A 23,272-nucleotide genomic window follows, 5' to 3' on the forward strand; every position below is an offset into this window, starting at 1 on the left:
AGGAATGTGATGCTTGTTGCCTAATGCTCTGTAGCATTGGCACAGGGCAGCCTGGGGTCTGTGACGGGATGACAAATCATAAAAAAAAAAAAAAAAAAAAAAAAAAAAATCATAAAAAAATTGTGGACTGTACAAAATACACAGTCTTATTTTTTTTTTTAAAAGACTACATCACCCAGCATGCACAACTCCTTAATAACCAATCATCACCCCAGACACGCGCAAGCGCACAAGCGAAGGGAGAATCAGTAAAGAGAAACTGGCTGCGACAGCGTGGAACAAAATAGAAGAACCGTCCAGGCAGAGAAGCATGCAAATGCTAAAAACTGCGATCATGAATTATTAAACATTAATCTCGGGCCGCGACTGGAGTGCAAGCCGGGGGGGGGGGGTGTCTGCCTTGTGAAAGCAAAAACGCCACAGACGGGTATATCTAATTTGGCTTATTATACAATAACAAGAGACAATAGTGCATGTTTAAATTGAATCATTGGCTAGAAACAAACAAAAAAACTAAACAAACAAAAACAAAACAAAAATACAGAAGCAGTGTTTTTTGTTTGACGTTTTAATATAGGTCCTGGTGTCGTAGCGTAGTCATATATATAATATATATATATATATATATATATATATATATATATATATAATATACTGCCGTAAATGCAATGTCATTAACAACGATGTAACGTTTACTGTTATTTTTCTTTTTACCGGTAGCAGGACTGTAAATATCTGTACAAAATACCTCCTGTAGTTTGGAATTTGGTTTGGTTAACGGCTTCATTTTGAGTTATTCTGAGCAGCGTCCTCACTACTTCCTCTAAACAGGTCTGTACCGGTTTCTGTTATTTTCATCAGTTCAAATTATTCCGTGACTGAATACGACAAAACAATCAATAAACCCGACAATACAGCGCTATTAGGGGTTTAAAAAAACAAACAAAAAACGACTTCTTCACTGACGTTGCGATATTGGCTGCACACCTTCATATTTAAAAGAAGACGTGTCTCGTCCAAATCCTTCACAATGCACTTCTAGCACACGTGATATCTGGCAAATGGTTTGCAATACAGTAAGTCAGTACATGCAATCTAGTACTTATTAAGCTTGTCTAGCATCGTTGTGATTACGTTTTTATTTTATTAAAACACACGCAAAAATACATTTATTATATTATTTTATTTTTTTTTATAATTTGACAAGGCATTCGTTGTTTTTTCTTAAATAAAGAAATGCTGCTATTTAGTTAAAAACATATCTTCTATATGATATTATTTTACATTTTAAATGTTGGTTGCTATGTTACAATAACAAGTCTACCAAATAAGGTCGTTTTACAACAGTATTCAAGTGTATTGAGATAATACAGTATGTTTTGGTTACAGGACGTTGATCCATTAAAAACAGTATTTCTCAGTCCTAATAATAATAACCTTTAAAGTCAACCAAATTGTTTACAATATATTGTTATAAAAACAAAACGCCAAGTAAAATATTAGCCATATTCTGTCATTACATTGTTAAAAATAATATTGAGCATCATATTATACCGCCTGTGGTTGTTGGAGATATAGTTTTGATTGGTACGGCGTAAATATGGCCTCGGTTCGGTTCACCGTGACGCCGACCAAGGCAGAGGACGTACCGGGCCTGCCCGACACCTCCCCCGATGTCAGCTCACGGTCCAGTTCACGGGTCCGGTTCGGCTCCCGGGAGAGTGTGAGTCGGAGCGAGCCGCTGAGCGAGGGGTCCGGAGCGCTCACCACGTCTGTCGGCACAACCGGAGCTGAAACGCCGGACAGGAGCGCCGTGGGGACCGAAACAGGTAAGCGACGCCGGGGGGGGGAAAAAACAAAAAACAAAACAGGAGGAGTTTTCTGTAGGAGTGTGTGCACCTTTATTGGCGGTGTTTTTGCAGAACTGAAGGTGGCTGTTGTTTTATTTGTGTTTTCCCATGTGTGTTGAGTCCTCTGCTCTCAAACTAGTGCAATTTCGTTTTTTTTGGTCTTTTTAAACAACTTATGTTCAGCACTCTGAGATATGAACGATATTAAAAGGTGATATTGCATAAAGATGATTAAAAAGTGGATGCAAAGTAGGAGCTCTGCAAGTACACCCCCTTTCTATACACCCCCTCCCTGTACACCCCTTTTCTATACACCCTCCCTGTGCACCCCCTTTCTGTACACCCCCTCCCTGTACACCCCCTTTCTATACACACTGAAGTTAACCTAGAGTTTAAAATCCACCCTCTTACCTCTTATTAGCACTGGCTACATTGGTGCTGGCCCCTTTTAAAGGAGTACGGATCAATACCTCGTTTCCATGGACAGCGATTCGCGTCGACTCGGATGCGCTCCTGTTGGCCTGATTTCTCCCGGAACTCAAGTTGATGGGCAACGCGAGTTGGTGGAAAACGGTGGCGCTTCCATGTTTTTCGGAGTTACAGTGGCTCTCAAAAGTATTCACCCCCCTTGGTCTTTTCCACATTTTATTGTGTTACAACATGGAATCAAAATGGATTTAATTAGGAGTTTTGGCCACCGATCAACACAAAAAAAGTCCATAATGTCAAAGTGAAAAATTAAATCTACAAATTGTTCTAATTTAATTATAAATATAAAACAGAAAATAACTGATTGCTTAAGTATTCACTCCCTTTGCTATGACACATCTAAATAAGCTCTGGTGCAACCGATTATCTTTAGAAGTCACATAATTAGTTGAATGGAGTCCACCTGTGTGCAGTTAAGGTGTTTCACATGATTTCAGGTTAAATGTACCTGTCTCTGGGAGGTCCCACAGTTGGCTGGTACATTTCCTAACAAAAACTACATCATGAGGACGAAGGAACATTCAAAGCAAATCAGGAATAAGGTTCTTCAAAAGCACCAATCAGGGGTAGGATATAAGAACATTTCCAAGGCATTGAATATCCCCGGAGCACAGTAAAGTCCATTATTAATAAATGGAGAGAATATGGCACAACTGTGAATCTGTTTAGAACAGGCCGCCCTCAAAAACTGAGTATCTGGGGGAGAAAGGCACTAGTCAGGGAGGCCACCAAGAGGCCAATGGCAACTCTAAGGGAGTTACAGTCTTCCACGACTGAGCTGGGAGACACTGTGCATACGACAACAATAGCCCGGGTGCTTCACAAAACTGGCCTTTACGGGAGATTGGCAAAAAGAAAGCCATTGTTGAAAAAAACTCGCATCAAATCTCGGCTAGAGTTTGCCAGAAGGCATGTGAGAGACTCTGAGACCAAGTGGAAGAAGATTCTATGGTCTGACGAGACCAGAATAGAGCTTTTTGGCCTCAACGCTAAGCGCTATGTCTGGCGCAAGCTTAACACCGCACATCATCCTGAGAACACCATCTCTACCGTGAAGCATGGTGGTGGCAGCATCATGCTATGGGGATGCTTCTCTGCGTCAGGGCCTGGAAAGCTTGTGAAGATGGAGGGCAAAATTGATGCAGCAAAGTACAGAGAAAACCTGCTGAAGTCTGCAAGAGACCTGGGACTTGGGAGAAGATTCATCTTCCAGCAGGACAATGACCCCAAACACACAGCCAAAGCCACACCGGAGTGGCTTAAAAACAAAAAGGTCCTGGAGTGGCCCAGTCAAATCCCGGACCTCAATCCAACTGAGAATATGTGGAAAGAGTTGAAAATTGCTGTTCACCAAAGATCCCCGTCAAACTTGACGGAGCTTGAGCAATTTTGCAAAGAAGAATGGGCAAAAATTTCAGTGTCCAGATGTGCAAAGCTGGTACAGACTTATCCAAATAGACTCCTGGCTATAATTGCTGCCAAAGGTGCCTCTACCAAATATTGACTCAAGGGGGTGAATACTTATGCAATCAATTACTTTCTGTTTTGTATTTATAATTAACTTGGAACAATTTGTAGATTACATTTTTCACTTTGACATTATGGACTTTTTTTGTGTTGATCGGTGGCAAAAACGCCTAATTTAAATCCATTTTGATTCCATGTTGTAACACAATAAAATGTGGAAAAGTCCAAGGGGTGTAAATACTTTTGAGATCCACTGTACCTGAGTTATCACTTGAGTTGGGCAGGACATGCCACTGGTTTCCCCCAGAAATACTTGCACCCACCGAATTCTGTGGTTCTTGGAAACGTGATACAAGACTTCTTATAATATGACCCCTGATAATATTGTTAGATGAATAAAGTATCACCCATTTAAAAAACACGTTCTTTAAACTGGAGTGCTAACCAAGGCCTCTTTCAAATCCATTGTTGTCTCAGACCAGCACTGGTGACATTATGGCTGCCTGGTGTTCACATGATATTTACTAAAGGACGTTAATTTTAGTGCACACATTAAAATGATCATTTGATAGCGTGTATAGGAAGCAGGCGTTAACTGTATATGCATGCTATATTTCTGGCCTGAATGATGTGCAGTTTGATCCTTTTCTTGTTACTGACTCAGTTTGTTTGATTCATTCAGTTTCGTGAATCAGTTCGACAGATTTCTTTGTCTGATTCACTAACACGAAATAAATTACTTGGTTATGAAAATTAGTCAGCAACATTTAACTTAAGACTGAAAAAAAAATTGTGAGCTGTGATTGGTTTAATGGGAATGTCACTCTTACAATCCAGACTGCACATGTTGAATACGCGTGTTATATTAGAGGCGGGTTGTTTTAAAGAACAATGCAATTTTAAAGACAAGGAATACACGTTAAAATTAAAAGGTAAACAGCAGTTTCACTTAACGTTGCCTCTGCCTGTTCCCTGCTGCTCAGTGCTGCATCTGATCGCTCATTTTTGGTCAGTATAAACCACCTTCACAATAAACTACTGACCAAAAGATACGCCTGGACGGCAGGGGCTTTGGTGGTCCCAGGTAAGTCTCTGACATTATCGTACGCATTAAATTGTCACTCACAAAATGTGAGCATGTAAGTTTATGCAGTCTCTGTTAGTAAATGGGGCAGGAAATTTGGATTTGTCATGCACGCTGGGCTCGCCACTTATGCGCTAACGCCAAATTTCGTGCCCTTTCGTAAGTGAGGCCCACTGTCTGAGGAAGATCTTTTTGTGAACTGATTCGTATTTTGCTTGTAGTTTTGGAGGCAACGCAGAATACAAGTTTCAATGTTTCGATTACAGAGACAAGCCACTGCAGCGGGATAGCTCACCCATGAACAGCCAGAAAGTGGTACATTGTCAGAAAACGGACCGCTGCCAGTGCACGACTGCACGCGTCGCTACGAACAAGACGAACTGTAGTTCACCCACAAAACCGTCTATGTTTGCAATCTTAGATAGCCCAACGTGTTTCTCATCAACACATTGGGCCCTTTCTGATCTGCATTTCCGTGTTTTCTGAGCTAAACGCATTTGTGCATGCGCAGTACACAGTCTACCACTTATTAACACGTACCACAAAATAACACCACGCCGGTACTTATTTACAGCATGCACAGTGAAGAAATCTTTTTGTATTTTGCACAAACTCAATGTGTAAATGATTTGTAATAACTTGTGCAAAGTCACATGAACTGTAGATAGAAATCCAATAACAGACGTCCTAAAAATTAATCTTTAATGCCATTGCTACACGTATTGAGAGCCCTGTGCCAAAAATAAATAACTGTTCTTTGCTCTTAAATAATAACCTGTGTGTTAGGAAAGGTTTGTGTTTTTAAGCAGCATGACCACATTTCCTAATTCTGTTTATCATCAACTAAACAGAGCACTTTTGTGTTTTTTTTAACGTTACAATTTTTATAACAGCTGCACCACATTCTTTCGAGCAAAACTAAAATAATCCCTCTGCCTTTTTTCAGCTTTTGAAATCTGAAGTCTGAAAGCGTTCTGCGAAAGGCAGTGAGGTTTTTGTGTTGAGTTTGTAAATTACAGCAATTGAAGTACATTCCAGTGGTCTCTCTCTGTTTTTGAGTTGGCCTTCATTTTAACCTGCATGGCGTCGTGATGTTATGGCCAGCATGCTATTTGTTTAGATGGTTATCTGTACCGGCCCATCCCTACCCTCGTTCCTCTTTCAATGTTAGTCTCTCCTCCTCCTCCTGTTCACACTGGGCGTGGTTTGTCCTGCGCTAAAGTGATATTTTTCATTGCAACACCACAGTCCCCTTACACACCAGATGCAATGTGACAAAACGGACAGAACCTGTCTTTCCGAGCCCAGGTGATGCTGGAGCGATGCCGGAATCATTAGGAATGAATGCTGTTTTTTTAAGATTTCTTCTTGGGGGGGGGGGGCGAATAGAGCAATCAGAGAACCGCTTCAATGGACGTGGTCCACCAGGGTGAAGCAGCATCCAGATTGACGGAGGAAAACGAAATACTTGCCATGTTATACTCAGAGCTTTGTGACAAAGATCATCGCAATTATAAAAGATATAGATGAAAGGCAAGTCCAGTTGATGGCACTGGAGAAGCCTGGTACGGTATATATGATTTATTGCCATATGTGATGTAATACTTAATGTTGTAAGACCTTTACCCTCACTCTCCCCCCTCCCTCTGGTTAAACTTGGCAGGAAGGCGCAGCTGTGGTTTGTGCTGTCAAACTAAAGTCAACATGAGTCTTATTTGAAGGAGGAGTGCCCTGCAGTAGGTGTGCATTTAGTTTAGCCCACAATCCTTTTTCAGTTTGACACTAAAAGAAGGAATTCTATTGCAGGCTGAACAGGATTGTGTGTGTGTGTGTGTGTGTGTGTGTGTGTGTGTGTGTGTATGTGTGTGTGTAGCTTTAACTCTGTTAGAATGTAATAACTCACACAGACACCAAGAAGGAGGAATTGTACTGTCTCACCTGCAGCTTTTAAATAGATTACATTTTTTCTGTGACAGTACGTCTTTAAATGATCCTTTAGTCATGTGACCTCAGAGCAGGGGAGTGGCGAGAGGAAAGAGTAGGGATTAGTCTGGGAAGAGAGAAGTGTTGAAGAGTAACGAAAGATTACAGAGGGAGCGAGGAAGCTGAGAGGAGGGAGACTGGCTGTCTGCTGGAGATCAGAGAGACTGTTTGAAACAGAGTTACTCATTTGTATCAGTTTGACTTCCAGTTTTGTATCGAGCAGTTTCAGATTGACAGTGTTTAAATGACAGGGATTAGTTGACACGTTTGTTTGTTTGACTTTCAGAGTTTGATACAGAGTTTTTTTTTTTTTTTTAAATCGCAGGCAGTAAACGAAACGTACGTCTGCTTGACTTTCTTGTCGAGTTTAGTATTGGGCATTTTCAAACTGTCAGGTATTACAGGGGAGTCTGCTTCACTTGAATTAATTAATTCAGTCACTCTGCAACGTGTCTGAAAAATCATTAGACAAATGTCAATCCGAGCTTTTATGGTTAGATAATGTGTGTATTTAAGCGTAATTAAACTTTTTTTTTTTTAACTTTCATTTTATTAGATTTCCAGTTAAACTGGACTAATCCTGGATTTAATTTAAAATGTAAGGCGCTGTCAGTCTTTGGGTCAGTATAGCAGCTAATTTAAAAAAAAGTAGTGATTCACAAAGCACGGGTCTATTTAAATGTGTGATGGGCTTATTCAAGTTCACTGCTAATATTAGCCATTAACTAACTCAATTAAAGCTAGTATTGTATTTCACAGTACTGGCTTTCTACTTTGTTTCAGCATAGAATTGTATTGTATGAGTTATTTTTGATTGACTTAAAGTCTTTAGTTTGGTCAGCAGCTTGCTGGTTTACAGGGATTTGTAAAGATAAAAGAATATGACAACTTAATAGCAGTATTAAAAAAATAACATTAACAATTGAGGGAAACCTAGAGAAGACAGACAAACAAAACAAGAAAATCGTTTTTTTTTACCAGAGGAAATAGTTTCAGAGAGAGAGGGAGGTTGCAGAATTGAAATGCCACATTTTACAGTCACAAAGGTCCCTGATGTTTCAGAGGAAGGAGACACGAATGAGGCAGTCGATTCAGGTAAGAAACCCTTGCTGGGCCCTTTCTTGATGTGTTGTAGTCGAGGCGCGAGTCGTTAGTGACGGGACACTACAGATGCGCTCGCTGCCGTCCAAGTGCTTCTGGAACCAAGTGTGTTTTATAGTTGAGATTTTAACCAAATCGTCCAACGTTAATAGTTTGATCCTGTTATGCATCAAGTAGCCCATGAGGACCATCTCTCGAGTAGTGTAAGCAGGGTCACAGCCAGGACTTTTGGTGCCCAGGACAAGTCCTTTGAGCATGCATTGACAGTGCCCTGCGAGCAACCTGCTGATTTTTTAATTAAGAAAACTTCAGTTACTTGTCACTCATGAAGATGATCGAGGTTCAGCTTGTTTAAAATACAGTAACCCTATTTGAAATCTACATTCCCTGATGATATACTGTAAACATTCATCATAGGTTTGTTATGTAGACTCAATTACAGTATTACACCATATGCCAAGTGTCCCTGCGTAAAATAAACTAAAACAGTTCCTGGTTTTCTTTTTCTGATATACACACACAGTCACCTAAATGTCTGCTCACCAAGTTATTCTTACAAACTCATACACAATTCCCGATGCCACTGAAAAGTTCTGCTTCGTTTGTTAATCTTGGCGTGTAAATGCACAGTGACTTTGTTTCAACCCTCCGTGAAACTCGTCTGACTAGTTACCCAGAAACCTCTCGAACTCAAGTTAAGCTGAAGAGCTTATTTGCAGCTGGATCCAGTTCTTGTTCAGAATAGGATGCTGTCGCAGTGGCCTCGAGATCATTTTTGAAAACGACCCTAGCGTAAAGACAGGACTACAAAACACAACGCCTCGTTGCATTGAACTAGATGAAACAATTAAAAAAAAATACATATATATATATATATATATATATATATATATATATATATATATATATATATATATATATATATATATATTTTGTGCAAACACATAGAGCAAAAACAGCCAACGTAAGTGTTTAAAACAATCCACATTGTAGTGTGTTTTGTATTGTGTTTAGAATTAAGAAATGTGTCCTGTGATATGTAGAACTGTAATATTGATTTTCCTTATTCTGCTTCACTGTACCACATGGCTTTCACATGGTAACATTTCCATCCAGATTCAAACCAAAAATAAGTGTCTCCGATTGGTAACTGTATGCTTGTGCACAATACAATGCAGCAACTAATTGAACCCTAACTTGCAAAGGGAGTTATTATACAGGGTGTGTCTGAGACATTCTTCCTGTTCCTCTCATCCGCCACATACCCTTCACTTTCCACGATGCTCCAACAACGTTGTGTGAATCGTCAGTCCCTCCTGTGTGTTCATTGAGAAAACCATCTCATTCAAACATAAGCAGCAATAGAAATGCAGCCTCTTTAGCAAAGCCTTGAGCAGGACCTCTTGCAGTGATGGAAACGCGGCCATACCAGACCGAACGTGGTTTGAAAGAAACTGCAAATTCATTGTTACCCGTTCATCATTCATTATCGCATGATTTTCAGACCGAAATCGATCTGCAGATGACTATAGGCTGTTAGGTATGGTTGTATGTTATTCTCCCCCCCTCCCCCCAAGTGACTGTTGTCCAGCTGTGGTCAAATTGATAGTGACGTCAGAAAGAGAATGACTCTGACCCTTCCCTTACGAAATATCATCCCTGAATAGCAAATCATCTTCTAAAAATGATCCGGCATCTCCCAGGTGCAGCGCTCCCTCAAATCCGTTGTCAGGAATGTGGAGAGACTCTGGTTTCCCACTGGGACTCCTCGCTCTCTATGACTATCTTGCTCTCCCTGAATACATATGAAATACAAGCAAAACAATTACAAATCCATCGCGCCAGTGCAGCGGTGACCCGAATAGAATGACTGTGTGGGACAATTCTTTGTTTTACCCCAAAAACATGTTTCTGCAATGCAACGGTGACAGCCAAGACTTGGCAAAAATCTCTCTGGCAGTAACAATTGCTGTTTTAAATCGTGCCTCCTCCACTTTCTTAATTGTACTTCTTATCAGTTTCATTTTGATAGTAGATTTCATTTGAGGGGTGTTCTGAACCCCAGGACTGGGTGCAGAAACAGCAGCAGGGCTAATGTGAATTTGTAACCCTGCTCAAACTCCTGGCTCCTGATCATTTCAATATTAATAATAGACTTGACTGAGGGGGGTTCTGTACCCCAGGACTGGATGCAGCAGCAGTAGGGCTAGTGTGAATTTGTAACCCTGCTCAAATGCATGACTCGTGATCATTTCAATATTAATAATTATAACAGATTTTATTAAGGACTTGTGAATCCCAGGACTGGGTGCAGCAGCAGCAGCAGGGCTAGTGTGACTTTCAAACCCTGGTGTCGGTGTGTCATTGTTTAATCCTAGACTGCCCTATTACTCCCCTGTTATTGTTAATCTCCTTTGAAGGGAGATTTCTGTGTCATAAATATTAGCTTAGATAAGACCATTCTTGCTCGTTTGGTTGTTAGTAGCTTATTGATCCCAAAATCTCATCAAGCAGCTTCTTGAAGGATCCCAGGGTGTCAGCTTCAGCATTACTGGGGAGTTGGTTCCAGATCCTCACGATTCTCTGTGTAAAAAAAGTGCCTCCTATTTTCTGTTCTGAATGCCCCTTTGTCTAATCTCCATTTGTGACCTCTGGTCCTTGTTCCTTTTTTCAGGTTGAAAAAGTCCCTTGGGTCAACATTGTCAATACCTTTCAGAATTTTGATTGCTTGAATCAGATCTCCACATAGTCGTCTTTGTTCAAGACTGAACAGATTCAATTCTTTTAGCCTGTCTGCATATGACATGCCTTTTAAACCTGGGATAATTCTGGTCGCTCTTCTTTGCGCTCTTTCTAGAGCAGCAATATCCTTTTTGTAGCAAGGTGACCAGAACTGCACACAATATTCAAGATGAGGTCTTACTAATGCATTGTACAGTTTTAACATTACTTCCCTTGATTTAAATTCAACACTTTTCACAATGTATCTGAGCATCTTGTTGGCCTTTTTTATGGCTTCCCCACATTGTCTAGATGAAGACATTTCTGAGTCAACATAAACTCCTAGGTCTTTTTCATAGATTCCTTCTTCAATTTCAGTATCTCCCATATGATATTTATAATGCACATTTTTTTATTGCATGCGTTCAGTACCTTACACACTTCTCTATTAAATGTCATTTGCCATGTGTCTGCCCAGTTCTGAATCTTGTCTAGGTCATTTTAAATGACCTTTGCTGCTGCAGCAGTGTTTGCCTCTCCTCCTATTATTATGTCGTCTGCAAATTTAACAAGTTTGCTTACTATACCAGAATCTAAATCATTAATGTAGATTAGGAAATGCAGTACAAGTTATTGGTTAGTCTGTCTATGTAACCTGTAATAAATTACTGTACACAGGGCAATGCTGGCAGGACCACACTGTATAACACAATGAAACCCTATATAGAAGTCCAGCAGCAACCCAATACAGTGGTGTCTCTATAAAGCTGTAATCTAGTGCGCTGGCATTGCCTGCTGTGTGCTGGGCAGAGACTCGCTGTGCTGTACAGAGGGCAATGCTGGCAGGACCACACTGTATAACACTAATATAAAACCATGTGCATCTTTTTTATTAACCATGTAAATAACAATAATTCCACGAATCTGACCCATGCTGCACTTCCATTAGCTACACAGTTTTGAAAGACGCACACATTTTAAAACACAAAGTTCTCAATTTGCTTGCCATGCCTTCTGGGAGGTCTGTTACTGTTCTATTGGGTTGTGTTACTGGCTGAAAGCATGTCAGTCACAAGGGGAAGCAGCTGGTTGGTTATTGACAGGGAAGAAGCCAGTGAAGGGGTGGGACAATGTCACTCACCGGGAGCCCCTAAAAGCGTGGCTTGCAAACAGATTTCTTTAACCTGGAAATAGTACCAGATGATTTGAAATGAGAATTCTTACTATCTGTAACATATTTCAGTGCTGCGCATTTGAGTGCTGAATGGAGGTGCATGGTGGAGAAGCGAGGGGCACTGCTCTGCTCCCTACAGTCACTTTCAGAAAAAAGCACACAGTGCCCATGCCTGTAGAGGCTGTCAGTGGGTCTGGAAGATGTTAAAGGCGTTCCTGTGTTTTTCTCTCCTTTTTAGCCGACAGTCACCCAAAGGCTTCCAATCTCTACATCAATAACTCTCACTTTGTGGATGACGATGACTTCTATGATCGAAATCTGGCTCTGTTTGAGGTAAGTGTGCTGGACGGTACGGGCGTTTTTAATGTTATGGCTTCAAGAGCCATTTTCATTTATTTTTAGATTTCTGCTCTCATTTCATGTTTGCAGTCATTTTTGAGTGGTGCTGTGTCCTGTTTCAATCTTGAGTTCATTTTTTATCTAAAAATGATCTTTTATGATTGCAAACACACTAAAATAGAACCCAGAACCACTCGGAATGATTGCAAACACACTAAAATAGAACCCAGAACCACTCGGAATGATTGCAAACACACTAAGTTAGCAAGGGGGAACTGAAGAGCGAGATGGAGACAGCCGGCATTTTCCATGGACACCCCTGGATCTCAGTCCAGTATGGGATGGCCTTGGAGGTTTCAGATTCTCTGCTGGCGAAATCAAAAAGGCATTTCGGTTCTTTTTGGTTCAAAACCTGGCTGACTAAGTTCATGCCTTGCTTCCCTGGGGGAATGTGGAGTGGCATTGTGTGTGTTTTTGTTTTAGTCCCATCAGTGGATTTTTCTTTTAGCTTTTAATTTGCGTGTTCTCTTTCATTAATATAAGTACGCCCGTAAAGAAATGCCTTCATAACTCCTGCAGCTAAATGGATCCCTCAAGGCGCCTTCCAACACCTTGTGGAGTCTGTGCCCTGTCAATGCTGTGATCAAGGCAAGCGGTGACCCGGTCCTGATAAAGTGGCCGGGTCTGGTCTTGGCAGTCGGTGAGCTGTGTGGGTGAATTCTTTCTCCTCGTACTTTTCTGACAGTTCTGCTTTTTCTTTGTCGTTTCAGGAAGAGATGGACACTCGGCCCAAAGTCTCGTCTCTCCTCAGCCACCTGGCGAATTACACCAACCTGACGCAGGGTGCCAAGGAGCATGAGGAGGCGGAGAGCATCGAGGGGGACAAGAGGAAACCCACCAAGGTATCAACACAGTACCACCACACCCTCTAGAGGTGGGAGGTTGCAATCCAATCCAGGGGCATTCCCCAAGTGCTGTGATATAGATGCACAGTATTAGTTTGGTGTAGTGTAGTACAGTTTTGCACAGGGATGTCCTGCAGTGTGTGTAGTTTTGTGCAGTGATGTCAGTGTATGGTGATGCCCTGTCTCCCACTGTCTCAGGCTCCTAAGATGGGCACCTTCATGGGAGTGTACCTGCCCTGCCTTCAGAACATCTTCGGGGTGATCCTGTTCCTGAGACTCACCTGGGTGGTGGGGACGGCCGGTGTGCTGCAGGCCCTGCTCATCGTGCTAATCTGTTGCTGCTGTGTGAGTAGAGCCATGAGAGGGACTGGCACACAGCCACACAGAAAGAGAGAGAGAGAGAGAGGGAGAGGGAGAGGGAGGCTCCTCCTCCGGCAGGAGGGGAGAGGACTCCTCCTCCTCACTCTCTACTCCTCCTCTCCTCCTGGAGGGGTCTACTCTTCCCTCCACACAGCCGTGAGGAGGTGTGAGACCAGGGAGCCAGGGAGGGAGGGACTGGCACACAGCCGCTGAGAGAGAGACAGGGAGCAGCACACAGCCGCTGAGAGAGAGACAGGGAGCAGCACACAGAGAGAGAGAGAGACAGGGAGCAGCACACAGCCGCTGAGAGAGAGAGAGAGCAGCACACAGCCGCAGGGAGCAGACAGGGAGCAGCACACAGCCGCTGAGAGAGACAGGGAGCAGCACACAGCCGCTGAGAGAGAGACAGGGAGCAGCACACAGCCACTGAGAGAGAGAGACAGGGAGCAGCACACAGCCGCTGAGAGAGAGACAGGGAGCAGCACACAGCCGCTGAGAGAGAGACAGGGAGCAGCACACAGCCGCTGAGAGAGAGACAGGGAGCAGCACACAGCCGCTGAGAGAGAGAGAGAGAGACAGGGAGCAGCACACAGCCGCTGAGAGAGACAGGGAGCAGCACACAGCTGCTGAGAGAGAGACAGGGAGCAGCACACAGCCGCTGAGAGAGACAGGGAGCAGCAGACAGAGAGAGAGAGACAGAGAGAGAGAGAGGGGGGGGGGGGGGGGATCTGCTCTGCAATAGGATTCTTATTTCCATAACAGGTATTTAACAAAATAGTCCCATCATTAAATGATCATTTGCATGCATCATACAAGCAGCCCATTGTGACCAACACACGTCGCTTATACTTTTCATATGTTTTTTGCATGTTTTGCATGTGTGCTTAACCATGTCACTGCTAATTCTTGTTCTATACTACACTGTGCAGTTCATGTCACAGTCAGCTTTTTCCTCCCACTGCTAGTTGTGATTTTAAATGTAAAGCTGTGGCGAGAGGGGTTTGTGTTGCAGACAGGCTTGTGTAATACACTGTAAGTTTTAATGTTCCTCTGTTACAGACCCTGCTTACAGCCATTTCTATGAGTGCAATTGCAACTAATGGGGTGGTGCCAGGTAGGACACTCTTTATTCTGTCAGTCTGGGGGTGTATGGAGGTGTCTGTGAGAGTATGTATTGAGTTTAACATTGTACTATTTGTCTCCCTCTCCACCTCATCCCCTTCTCATTCCCTCTCCTAATTCCTCCCTCCCTTCTCATCTCTCCCTCTCTTCTCATCTCTCCCTATTTCCCTCCTTCTCTCCTCATCTCTATCTCTCATCCCTTCCCTCTGCTCTCCCCATCTCTATCTCTCACCCCTTCCCTCTGCTCTCCCCACCTCTCTCTCTCTAACCCCTTCCCTCTGCTCTCCCCACCTCTCTCTCTTTCTCTCCTCCACTTCTCCCCAGCTGGTGGTTCATACTTCATGATTTCTCGTTCTCTGGGTCCTGAGTTTGGGGGCGCGGTGGGTCTGTGTTTTTATCTGGGCACCACCTTCGCTGGAGCCATGTACATCCTGGGAGCCATCGAGATCTTCCTGGTAAGAAACCGCTTATCGACAGGAGCTGACCGTTAACCCTGAGCAGTACTCTCAACACAGGACCCAGGGTCTCGGCACACAGTGTGGAAATGAAGTGGTGATAGACGCAGGACAGAGGATAGGAGAGCCGCCCTCACACAGAGTGGTTAAGGGATGCTGCAGGGTTACAGAGCTGTGTTGTTAATGCTGAATCACTGGCACTTTTTAAGACTCAACTGCAATCATTCAGAGTGGTTCTGGGTTCTCTTGCTCCAATATTGAGTTTGTTGTTCTGTAAATCTGTCTTCACCCGGCTGGGAGCTGCTTTGAGCATGCCTGGAGAAACCCAAGAGCCAGAACCGAATTGGCCTTTCTCAGATTTTGTGTTCACTCATTGCTATAAATTCCTATTTGCGTTTTTCAATGCAGCGATGGCATATTAGGTGAGGTTTACCGGAAGAACTTTGTTAGTGCTGTGTTTTTTTAAGATCATTTAAATAATTGTTAGCTGATTTATCCATTACTGATAATATCATGCAACAGTAATTCTGCTGTTTGGGACAGAGTAGTGCACTGCAAACGCTCACTAGCAGTTTGTGTATCGAAGCAGAATTAAGAGAACTCTAGTTTTAATTGTTTTACCTTCCCCACCCCCCTCCCTTTCTCTCCCCTGTGTGTCTTGCTCTCCTTCTCTCTCCCCTCTCTCTTGCTGTCCCTCCTTCTCCCCCCAGATGTACATCGTCCCTGCAGCTGCTATCTTCCGCTCGGAGAGTGAGGACGGCGAGGCGGCTGCGATGCTCAATAACATGCGAGTGTACGGGACGTGCTTCCTGGTGCTCATGGGCCTGTTGGTATTCGTGGGGGTGAAGTACGTCAACAAGCTGGCCTCGCTGTTCCTGGCCTGCGTGGTCCTCTCCATCCTGTCCATCTACACCGGGGCGCTCAAGTCAGCCTTTGCACCACCCCACTTTCCGTGAGTACACAGGGTCCCGCCCCGCCCCGCCCCCTGTGAGCACACGGGGTCCCGCCCCGCCCCCTGTGAGCACACGGGGTCCCCGCCCCGCCCCCTGTGAGCACACGGGGTCCCGCCCCGCCCCCTGTGAGCACACGGGGTCCCGCCCCGCCCCCTGTGAGCAACTTGGTGGGAGAAAGCAACGCAGCGGGGACGTTCTTAAAGTGGTTGTGGAGAGGATGGAGGAAGCCAGGTTCATAGGAACGGTTGAACAAGGCAGGCATAGATGGAAGGTTTTGAAAACCTAACCCTAACTTATGCACCATAGATTTGCGAACCCCAAATTGATTACCAACTACACGATACTCGGCACAACTTCCAACTTTATACAGCACGATTGGAGCACAAGTGGGGCAGGATCACGCACAGTTACAGTTTGTGGAGTTGAATGTCTTCCATTATGTTGTACAACTTGTTGACTGCGCCGCGAGTCATCTGAAAACGTTCCTTCCATTCTGCATCAGAAAACTCATTCATAACCAAATCGACATCTTCAACCTAGTTTATTTTCGCAAAAGCTACTTCAAGTGATGTCAGATTATTTGTATAACTGTGCATGTTCAGCAGTATTCTGAATACGCCTGTTTGCATGTGGACTGCGAATATTAGTGGAATGTTGAATTTAACTTGCATGTAAACAGCTTATTCGGAATTCTCATTCGGAATACTCAAGTATCCTGAATTCGTCTTGCGTATAAACGTGGCGAGTGTGTCAGTGTCTCTGTCACAGACGGACAGATGTTCTTCCTTTGCATGTCATCCTCGGACCGATTTAATCAACTAAAGAGAGGATAACGGATCATTATTTATTTATTTTTTTTTATTTTTTCAAATTTCACAATTTCACAAATTTGACTGTCTTGAGTAGGTTTGACCAATGGGAGAGTCAAAGATCTGCCCCTAGTGATGCAGATGTCCAATCATTAGCGAGCAGAGGCGGGACATAAATATGCTAGGGTGCGCGGAGTGGGTCCATGTACATTCTGGCCAATCGTTTTTGAGTTCTAAATCGGAAAACCAGAAAATGACTTGTTTTTCTATTTTTGGTTTTTCATAAAAAAATTTAAAATACAAAAACTGATTCAGGCTTGTTTTCCCATTTTTCATATTGCTTTTTTAGCAGCAAAGTATTCGAAATGGAATAATATGTAACACAAAAATAAATAGACCATTTAAAAAAACAGAAGCAGTGAGGCGTGCTCTACTCGTGTTGGAAGTGTCCCGCTGTTGTGATGCTTTCTGCATCAATACATTGATATCTACGTCTATGGGTGTGAAACAAACAGGGTACCAGTGAAAGGGGAGCTCTACATACGTGAGCGCCCTGGAAAAACTCTAATAATGTAATCCAGTTTCTAATGTTAATTTATAAAGCAATATATAAATAGAGCCGTACGCAGATTTATTTCCCCTTGTGTGTGTGTGTGTGTGAAGGCTTATTATTTTTGGAATTATTATAACGCACTGTACCTGAGTGATACGAGGATGATTATTGTTTTAAAGTAGACCTACGGCTCTTTTGTAATACAGTACTTTGCAACACACCTGCAAAATTAATAAATAAATAATGTTGGTAAACAGACAGAACACTTCCACGACAATAAGCACAGGCGTGAAACTATTGCATCGTCATTACAGCGGGACACAGAGAGCTGGCTGTGGCTGACCTTTAAAATAAGAGGTCTTGAAGAAGCTAAATCATTTTTCAGATATTAAACGTTGTGGAGTGTTTTCATGCTGCATTGGGGGGGCGAGTCTTTTGTAGCAGAATATGGTGAAGGGTGGGGTGAATTCTGTTTACAGTTTTGCATTATATCGAAGTTCCTTTTTTTGCAAGTGCTGCAAACCGCAGGGAGAGAGGAAACGTTATCATCTTACAGAGCTTGCCATAGGATTACTAAACAGGGCTGGCACTCTTGTATTGATTAAATAGGTCCCTCTTCTGATACGTTAGTATATCTGTCATTGTTTAAGTGTGTACCTGTTACAGAAGCATTATCAGATTGCCAAATATCTGCTTGAATAAAGACTACCTTCTTTATCACCGACTGCTGGAGATTGATTGCCCCTACAGTCTATTATGTATTTTTGTATTGCAGATTATTCAATTTTGAATATTTTTGTTGCAAAAACCAATATGAAAAAATGGGAAAACAAGCCTGAATCCGTTTTGGTATTTTTAAATTCAGAAATTGGAAAATTAAAAAAAAAAAAAAGGTTCAATTTTTTTTTTTTTTTTTTTTTTTTATGAAAAACCGAAATAGAGTTTTTTTCTTCTTTTTCGATTAACGATTCGGAATGCAGAAAGGATCGTCCAGAACGCACATGGATTCTTTTTAAAAAAATCTATTTTACACAATTTTGATACTATTACAAGAGACCGTTATTGAGAATTATATTGAGAACTTCGAAGTAATATTTAGAATTGCTTTTTACAAATAAAAATAATCATACAAGGTAGTCGATTTTGCTTACAAGTCAATTTTCTAGAAAACTTTCTCAAAAAAATTGGAGATTTATTTATTTTTTAAACAAAGGGAGGTATACATGACAAATACCCAAACTGACACAGGAAAGGACTCTCCACTTCCAGCATTCACATTATGAAAGCTATCTGTGGCTTAGTGTTAATTAAAAAAAAAAAAGGAAGTGTACTGCTGGAACTGGCTGTTGTTCAGTACAGAAAAGGCAATGTGGAACAGCACTAGCTACAGCAATCTGGGCTGTCTAACCAAGTCAGCACAAAAACACGAGCGTCCCCAAAGTCACCTCTGTTACGCTCAAAGCTTTTGGACGAAGCTGGATTGATGTTCAGCTGGATGAGCAGCAGCGTAGGGACACAATACATCGCAATGAGCAAGCAAGTCAAAATCGTGAGGGTCTTGAATGCTTGATTCTGTTGTTTACCTTGGCAAGCAAGAACTGATAAAGGAATCAGTTCCTCAAACAAACGTAATTACGTGGAATTGGTTTCTCTGATTTCTGACTGTGACAGAATGTTAAGCAATCGCTTGTCAGCAGCCACAGTATTCTCGGGTACCTCCTAACAAGATTCTGAACTAATAAAAGCAGAAGTACAGGAAGGGAGCTGTAATGAGAGATTGAAGAACAGACGGTGGAACTTTATGTATCTCTATCTACTCGCATATCCGACCTGATTAAAATTTTGACTTCTGTGACAGTTAAACATGTGTGATGCGTATCTGATGACTTCATTTTGGCCCATTCCAACCCTTGTCTTTTTTTCAAGGAACACAAAATTGATACAATATGAAAAATACATGCTGAAAGGACTGTCTTTTAATATAAGCAGGCTTTCATTTGGATGTTCTGCTTTGGTTTCGTTGGTACAGTGCTATATTTTCAACAGAAGTAGTATTTTAATTAAGAGCGATATGATAATGAAAGTATCACTTGTCGAGACGACACATGGACTGTAATACAGTACATGCTTTTAAATCTGATACGTATTGTAGCCATATGTAACATTCCCTGTTAACGAACCAACAGCAAAATTAAACTGTTAGCAAAGTGCACAGAACTGCGTAGAACATAAGTTAATGCAATTCAGCAAAAGCGAAAAAAGACGCAGTTTCTAGATTTAAAACAGTATCCCAAGTTTTCAGAATTGCAGAATATGATGCTCCATAAGACCCTAATGTCACAGTTCACTTGCAAATGAAAATGCACAAAAACAACTAAAGATCAAAAAAAATACACAACAGTATGTGAAGCTGTTTAATGATTAACTGTTACAATATCCTAGCTTGTGTCTTCGGTTTGTTTTTGTCAGGTGAAACTGGAGGAAGCGTGTGTAACTGCCCAGGGGTCTCGCTGTTTACCGCTAAAAAAAAATAAAATAAACACAAGCAGTAAAATACAATGACTATATATATATATATTTAAAGATAAAAATAAAATATAAAGAAATTGCGTGTGATGGCAAGTACATTAATTTGTTACATATATAGAGTGCTGACTGGAAGTCTCCTCCATCGAGAAATCCCATCGAAGGAGAAATTAAGACAGCAACTCCCAGTTCAATTAAGTCCACAAAAACAGCGAGAATCTTTTTATTTGAACATTTTTAAAACAACGGTAAACATAGTAACGGTTTATAATAACAGTTGTTCTAATATTCAGGTGGTCATTCACTCATGTATATTAGAAATCAGCACTAACATTTGTGGGGGATAACAAAACATTTTACAAGTATCATAGAATTCGGTGTTTGAGTTTTAATTTGACAGTTTAAAAAAGAGAAACCAGAAAGTGATTTCTATAATTTCGAATTGTTCTATTGAAAGATATAAATTAGAGATTCAGCTCAATAAGAAAACAAATTATCACGTGACGTCTCTCCCTTTTCCTCCCTCTCTCAATTCGGTTCAATTCCAGTGGTGTTTATTCGTATGTCGAGTCCCACAGGGGTTGCCCCAGTGAAAGCAGTAATTAAGTTGTTCTCTCTCCCCAGGGTATGCATGCTGGGTAACCGCACCCTGTCTCGTCTGGAGCTGAGCGTCTGTGCCAAGTCGGTGATCCGTGACAACGAGACGGTCCCCACGAGCATCTGGAGCTCCTTCTGCCAGACCCTTTCCCCCTCCTCCTCGCTGTTCAACGCCTCCTGTGACGAGTACTTCAGCCAGAGCAACCTGACTGAGATCCAGGGCATTCCGGGGGCCGCTAGCGGGGTCATAGCAGGTACTGAATACACAGACACACTGACCATTCAGCTGGGAGGCTCTCTGGGTCTTGCGATCCTTGACAGACCTTTCCGCTAGAAGTCTTTCTCTGAGTCTTCACATCTTGAAGACTTGTCGAAACGCTAGTCATCAAATTTAAGTTCTGTTTAGTATGCCTGATGGGTTACTTGTTTTAATACGCAATAAGATCCGACAATCATTTATGACTATTTTGTTAAAAGACAAAAAATAAATGAGTGAGGCAGAGTTTCTATGTATGCCAGCCATAAAACCCACTGTCTTATGCTTTTGTGTCACGGTACACATCTCTGTTACGATACTTTTGAGTAAAGAAAGCATCGCGATTCATTGAAACACCCCTGAGCTCATCGCATTGAATTTTATTTGTATTCAAACTTGTATGATTTTCACATACGGTCCCAATTTGGTTTTTAACCAATAAAATGAAGGCGCCTGTCTCCCTTTCTCCAATAGAAAACCTGTGGAGTGCTTACCTCAGCAAAGGGGAGGTGCTTGAGAAGGGATCCCTCCCCTCTCCCGCTGTTCCAGGACCCCCGTCCAATCGCTTTCCGTACGTGTTCGCTGACATCACCACCTCATTCACTCTGCTGGTTGGCATATTCTTTCCGTCTGTCACAGGTAACCTGTTTGTCTGTATTTTGAATCCCTTTTTATGATGAGTTTAAAGTAATTGCAGCTGACAAGGTAATTCCATGAACCTTGCTTGTTTTACACTTATATTAACTACATAGGTCTCAAAGGTGCACTTTTGCAGTCTTCTGTGTCCACTGTCTGAAAATCAGGTCTCTTGTCAGCCCCACACCCTCTTTGTGATCCTGGCGTGTATTTCTCGCCCTCAGTGTTTTACGCTTGTCGTCTCTTACCCTTTCCCCTGTTTGCGTCTTTATTCTCAGCTTCAGCGATTATAAATGCTGCTGTTAGTTAGTCACTGTTTGCAGAGCAAATAAAAAAGCAGCACATTGAAATCTCATTTGCTCGTCTCGTGCTTCTTTGCTGAACCTGTGTGCACCAACCCTGCAATATGCTTTTAGTAAAGACAGATATTTATTTTTTTTGTGTATCCCTGTGACTTTATTTTCCCTCTGTCATTTTCTCTGTGATTTTGAAAGGACTGACTATGACTGCTCCGTGATTTACATCCAGATTTTCCGTGACAAACTCCTAGCCCTAGTTATTTGACAGGAAAGATTTAAGGGGTGGGACAGTTTCACACTCCAGGTGACCTAGGAAGTGCGGGACCGTCTAAAAGCACGGCTTGCAGCCAGATTTCTTTAACCTAGTGTAGTACCAGATATTGTAAAATAGAAATATGAGTGCTAAAACAGGTGTTTCTTTCAAAACTACACATTTGAGACCAATATATTATATGGATGTGCAAGGTAGAGAAAGAGAAACTATTGTGTTGACTACAATTGCTTAAAAACACAATAGGCTTGATCCTTTACAACAGGTATTTCTCAGGGGCTCACAAACGAGTCAGTCCCTCCCCTTGCAGAGTATTTCCTGGGTTCCTCATTGGAACAGCTTGTTAATCACACAAGAGGGTTCAGTTGAGGAGTCGTTTGTGCCCAGCTGTGATTGAGTGGGGCGCAGAGATCCAGAGAGCTATAGGAAAGCGACAGGTATGATTGACACCTGTTTCATTGGACTTTCCTCAGCTTGGAAATCTCTGGTCAGAAGCAGAGGATAAAGTGAAAATGATGCCATTGAGTAGCAAAGCCCTTGCAGCCCGGTGCACAACGAACAATAAAGAACTCCAGTCAAATACTCTGAAAGGAAAGTGAATTATAATTTGATGAGACTTTAAAAGAAGCAAGAGCAAGTCTGACCACGTACATGTTTCAGTGTGGGTGTAACATGCATGTTTCTTTGTGTATGTGGGTGTAACATGCATGTTTGTGTGTGAGTCGCATGTTTTTTGTGTGTGGGTGTAACACGTGTCTTTCTTGTATAACAGGGATCATGGCTGGCTCCAATCGTTCAGGTGATCTGAAAGATGCTCAAAAATCCATTCCTCTCGGAACCATCCTGGCAATTCTGACAACTTCCCTAGTTTGTATCCTTAATACTGTTCCTGGGTTTTATATCAGTGTTATATAGTGTGGTCCCGCCAGCATTGCCCTGTGTACAGCGCAGCACAGCAAGGCTCTGCCCAGCACACAGCAGGCCATGCCAGTGTACTGGATTACAACTTCATATAGACACCATGTTGGGTAGCTGCTGTAGTTTTGTACAGAGTTTTATGTTGGTGTTATTGCCGTGCGTACAGTATGGTGTAGTTTTGTACAGAGTTTTATGTTGGTGTTATTGCCGTGCGTACAGTATGGTGTAGTTTTGTACAGAGTTTTATGTTAGTGTTATTGCCCTGCGTACAGTATGCTGTTGTTTTGTACAGAGTTTTATGTTAGTGTTATTGCCCTGTGTACAGTATGGTGTAGTTTTGTAGAGTTTTATATTGGTGTTATTGCCCTGCGTACAGTATGGTGTACTTTTGTACAGAGTTTTAT

General features: G+C 42.2%; 1 protein-coding gene across 3 annotated transcripts in view; it reads left to right on the forward strand.

Annotated features, from left to right (window-relative positions):
• Window positions 1-1,228: 1,228 nt before the first annotated feature.
• LOC121307358 (solute carrier family 12 member 6-like) overlaps window positions 1,229-23,272 on the forward strand; it is a 39,488-nt gene continuing 17,444 nt past the window's right edge. The window contains exons 1-10 of one of the 3 annotated variants that reach the window (XM_041239553.1): window positions 1,229-1,829; window positions 12,108-12,202; window positions 12,979-13,110; window positions 13,312-13,458; window positions 14,533-14,587; window positions 14,920-15,050; window positions 15,761-16,002; window positions 20,516-20,742; window positions 21,219-21,383; window positions 22,723-22,821. In XM_041239553.1, coding sequence (XP_041095487.1) covers window positions 1,601-1,829; window positions 12,108-12,202; window positions 12,979-13,110; window positions 13,312-13,458; window positions 14,533-14,587; window positions 14,920-15,050; window positions 15,761-16,002; window positions 20,516-20,742; window positions 21,219-21,383; window positions 22,723-22,821 — 1,522 coding nt within the window. In that variant the 5' untranslated portion in view covers window positions 1,229-1,600. Of the gene's footprint in view, window positions 1,830-6,959; window positions 7,969-12,107; window positions 12,203-12,978; window positions 13,111-13,311; window positions 13,459-14,532; window positions 14,588-14,919; window positions 15,051-15,760; window positions 16,003-20,515; window positions 20,743-21,218; window positions 21,384-22,722; window positions 22,822-23,272 lie in introns of those variants that run through there. The other 2 variants (XM_041239552.1, XM_041239554.1) reach the window with 2 other exon arrangements.

This window comes from Polyodon spathula, chromosome 55 (assembly GCF_017654505.1).
Source record: "Polyodon spathula isolate WHYD16114869_AA chromosome 55, ASM1765450v1, whole genome shotgun sequence".
Classification (NCBI taxonomy): Eukaryota; Metazoa; Chordata; class Actinopteri; order Acipenseriformes; family Polyodontidae; genus Polyodon; species Polyodon spathula.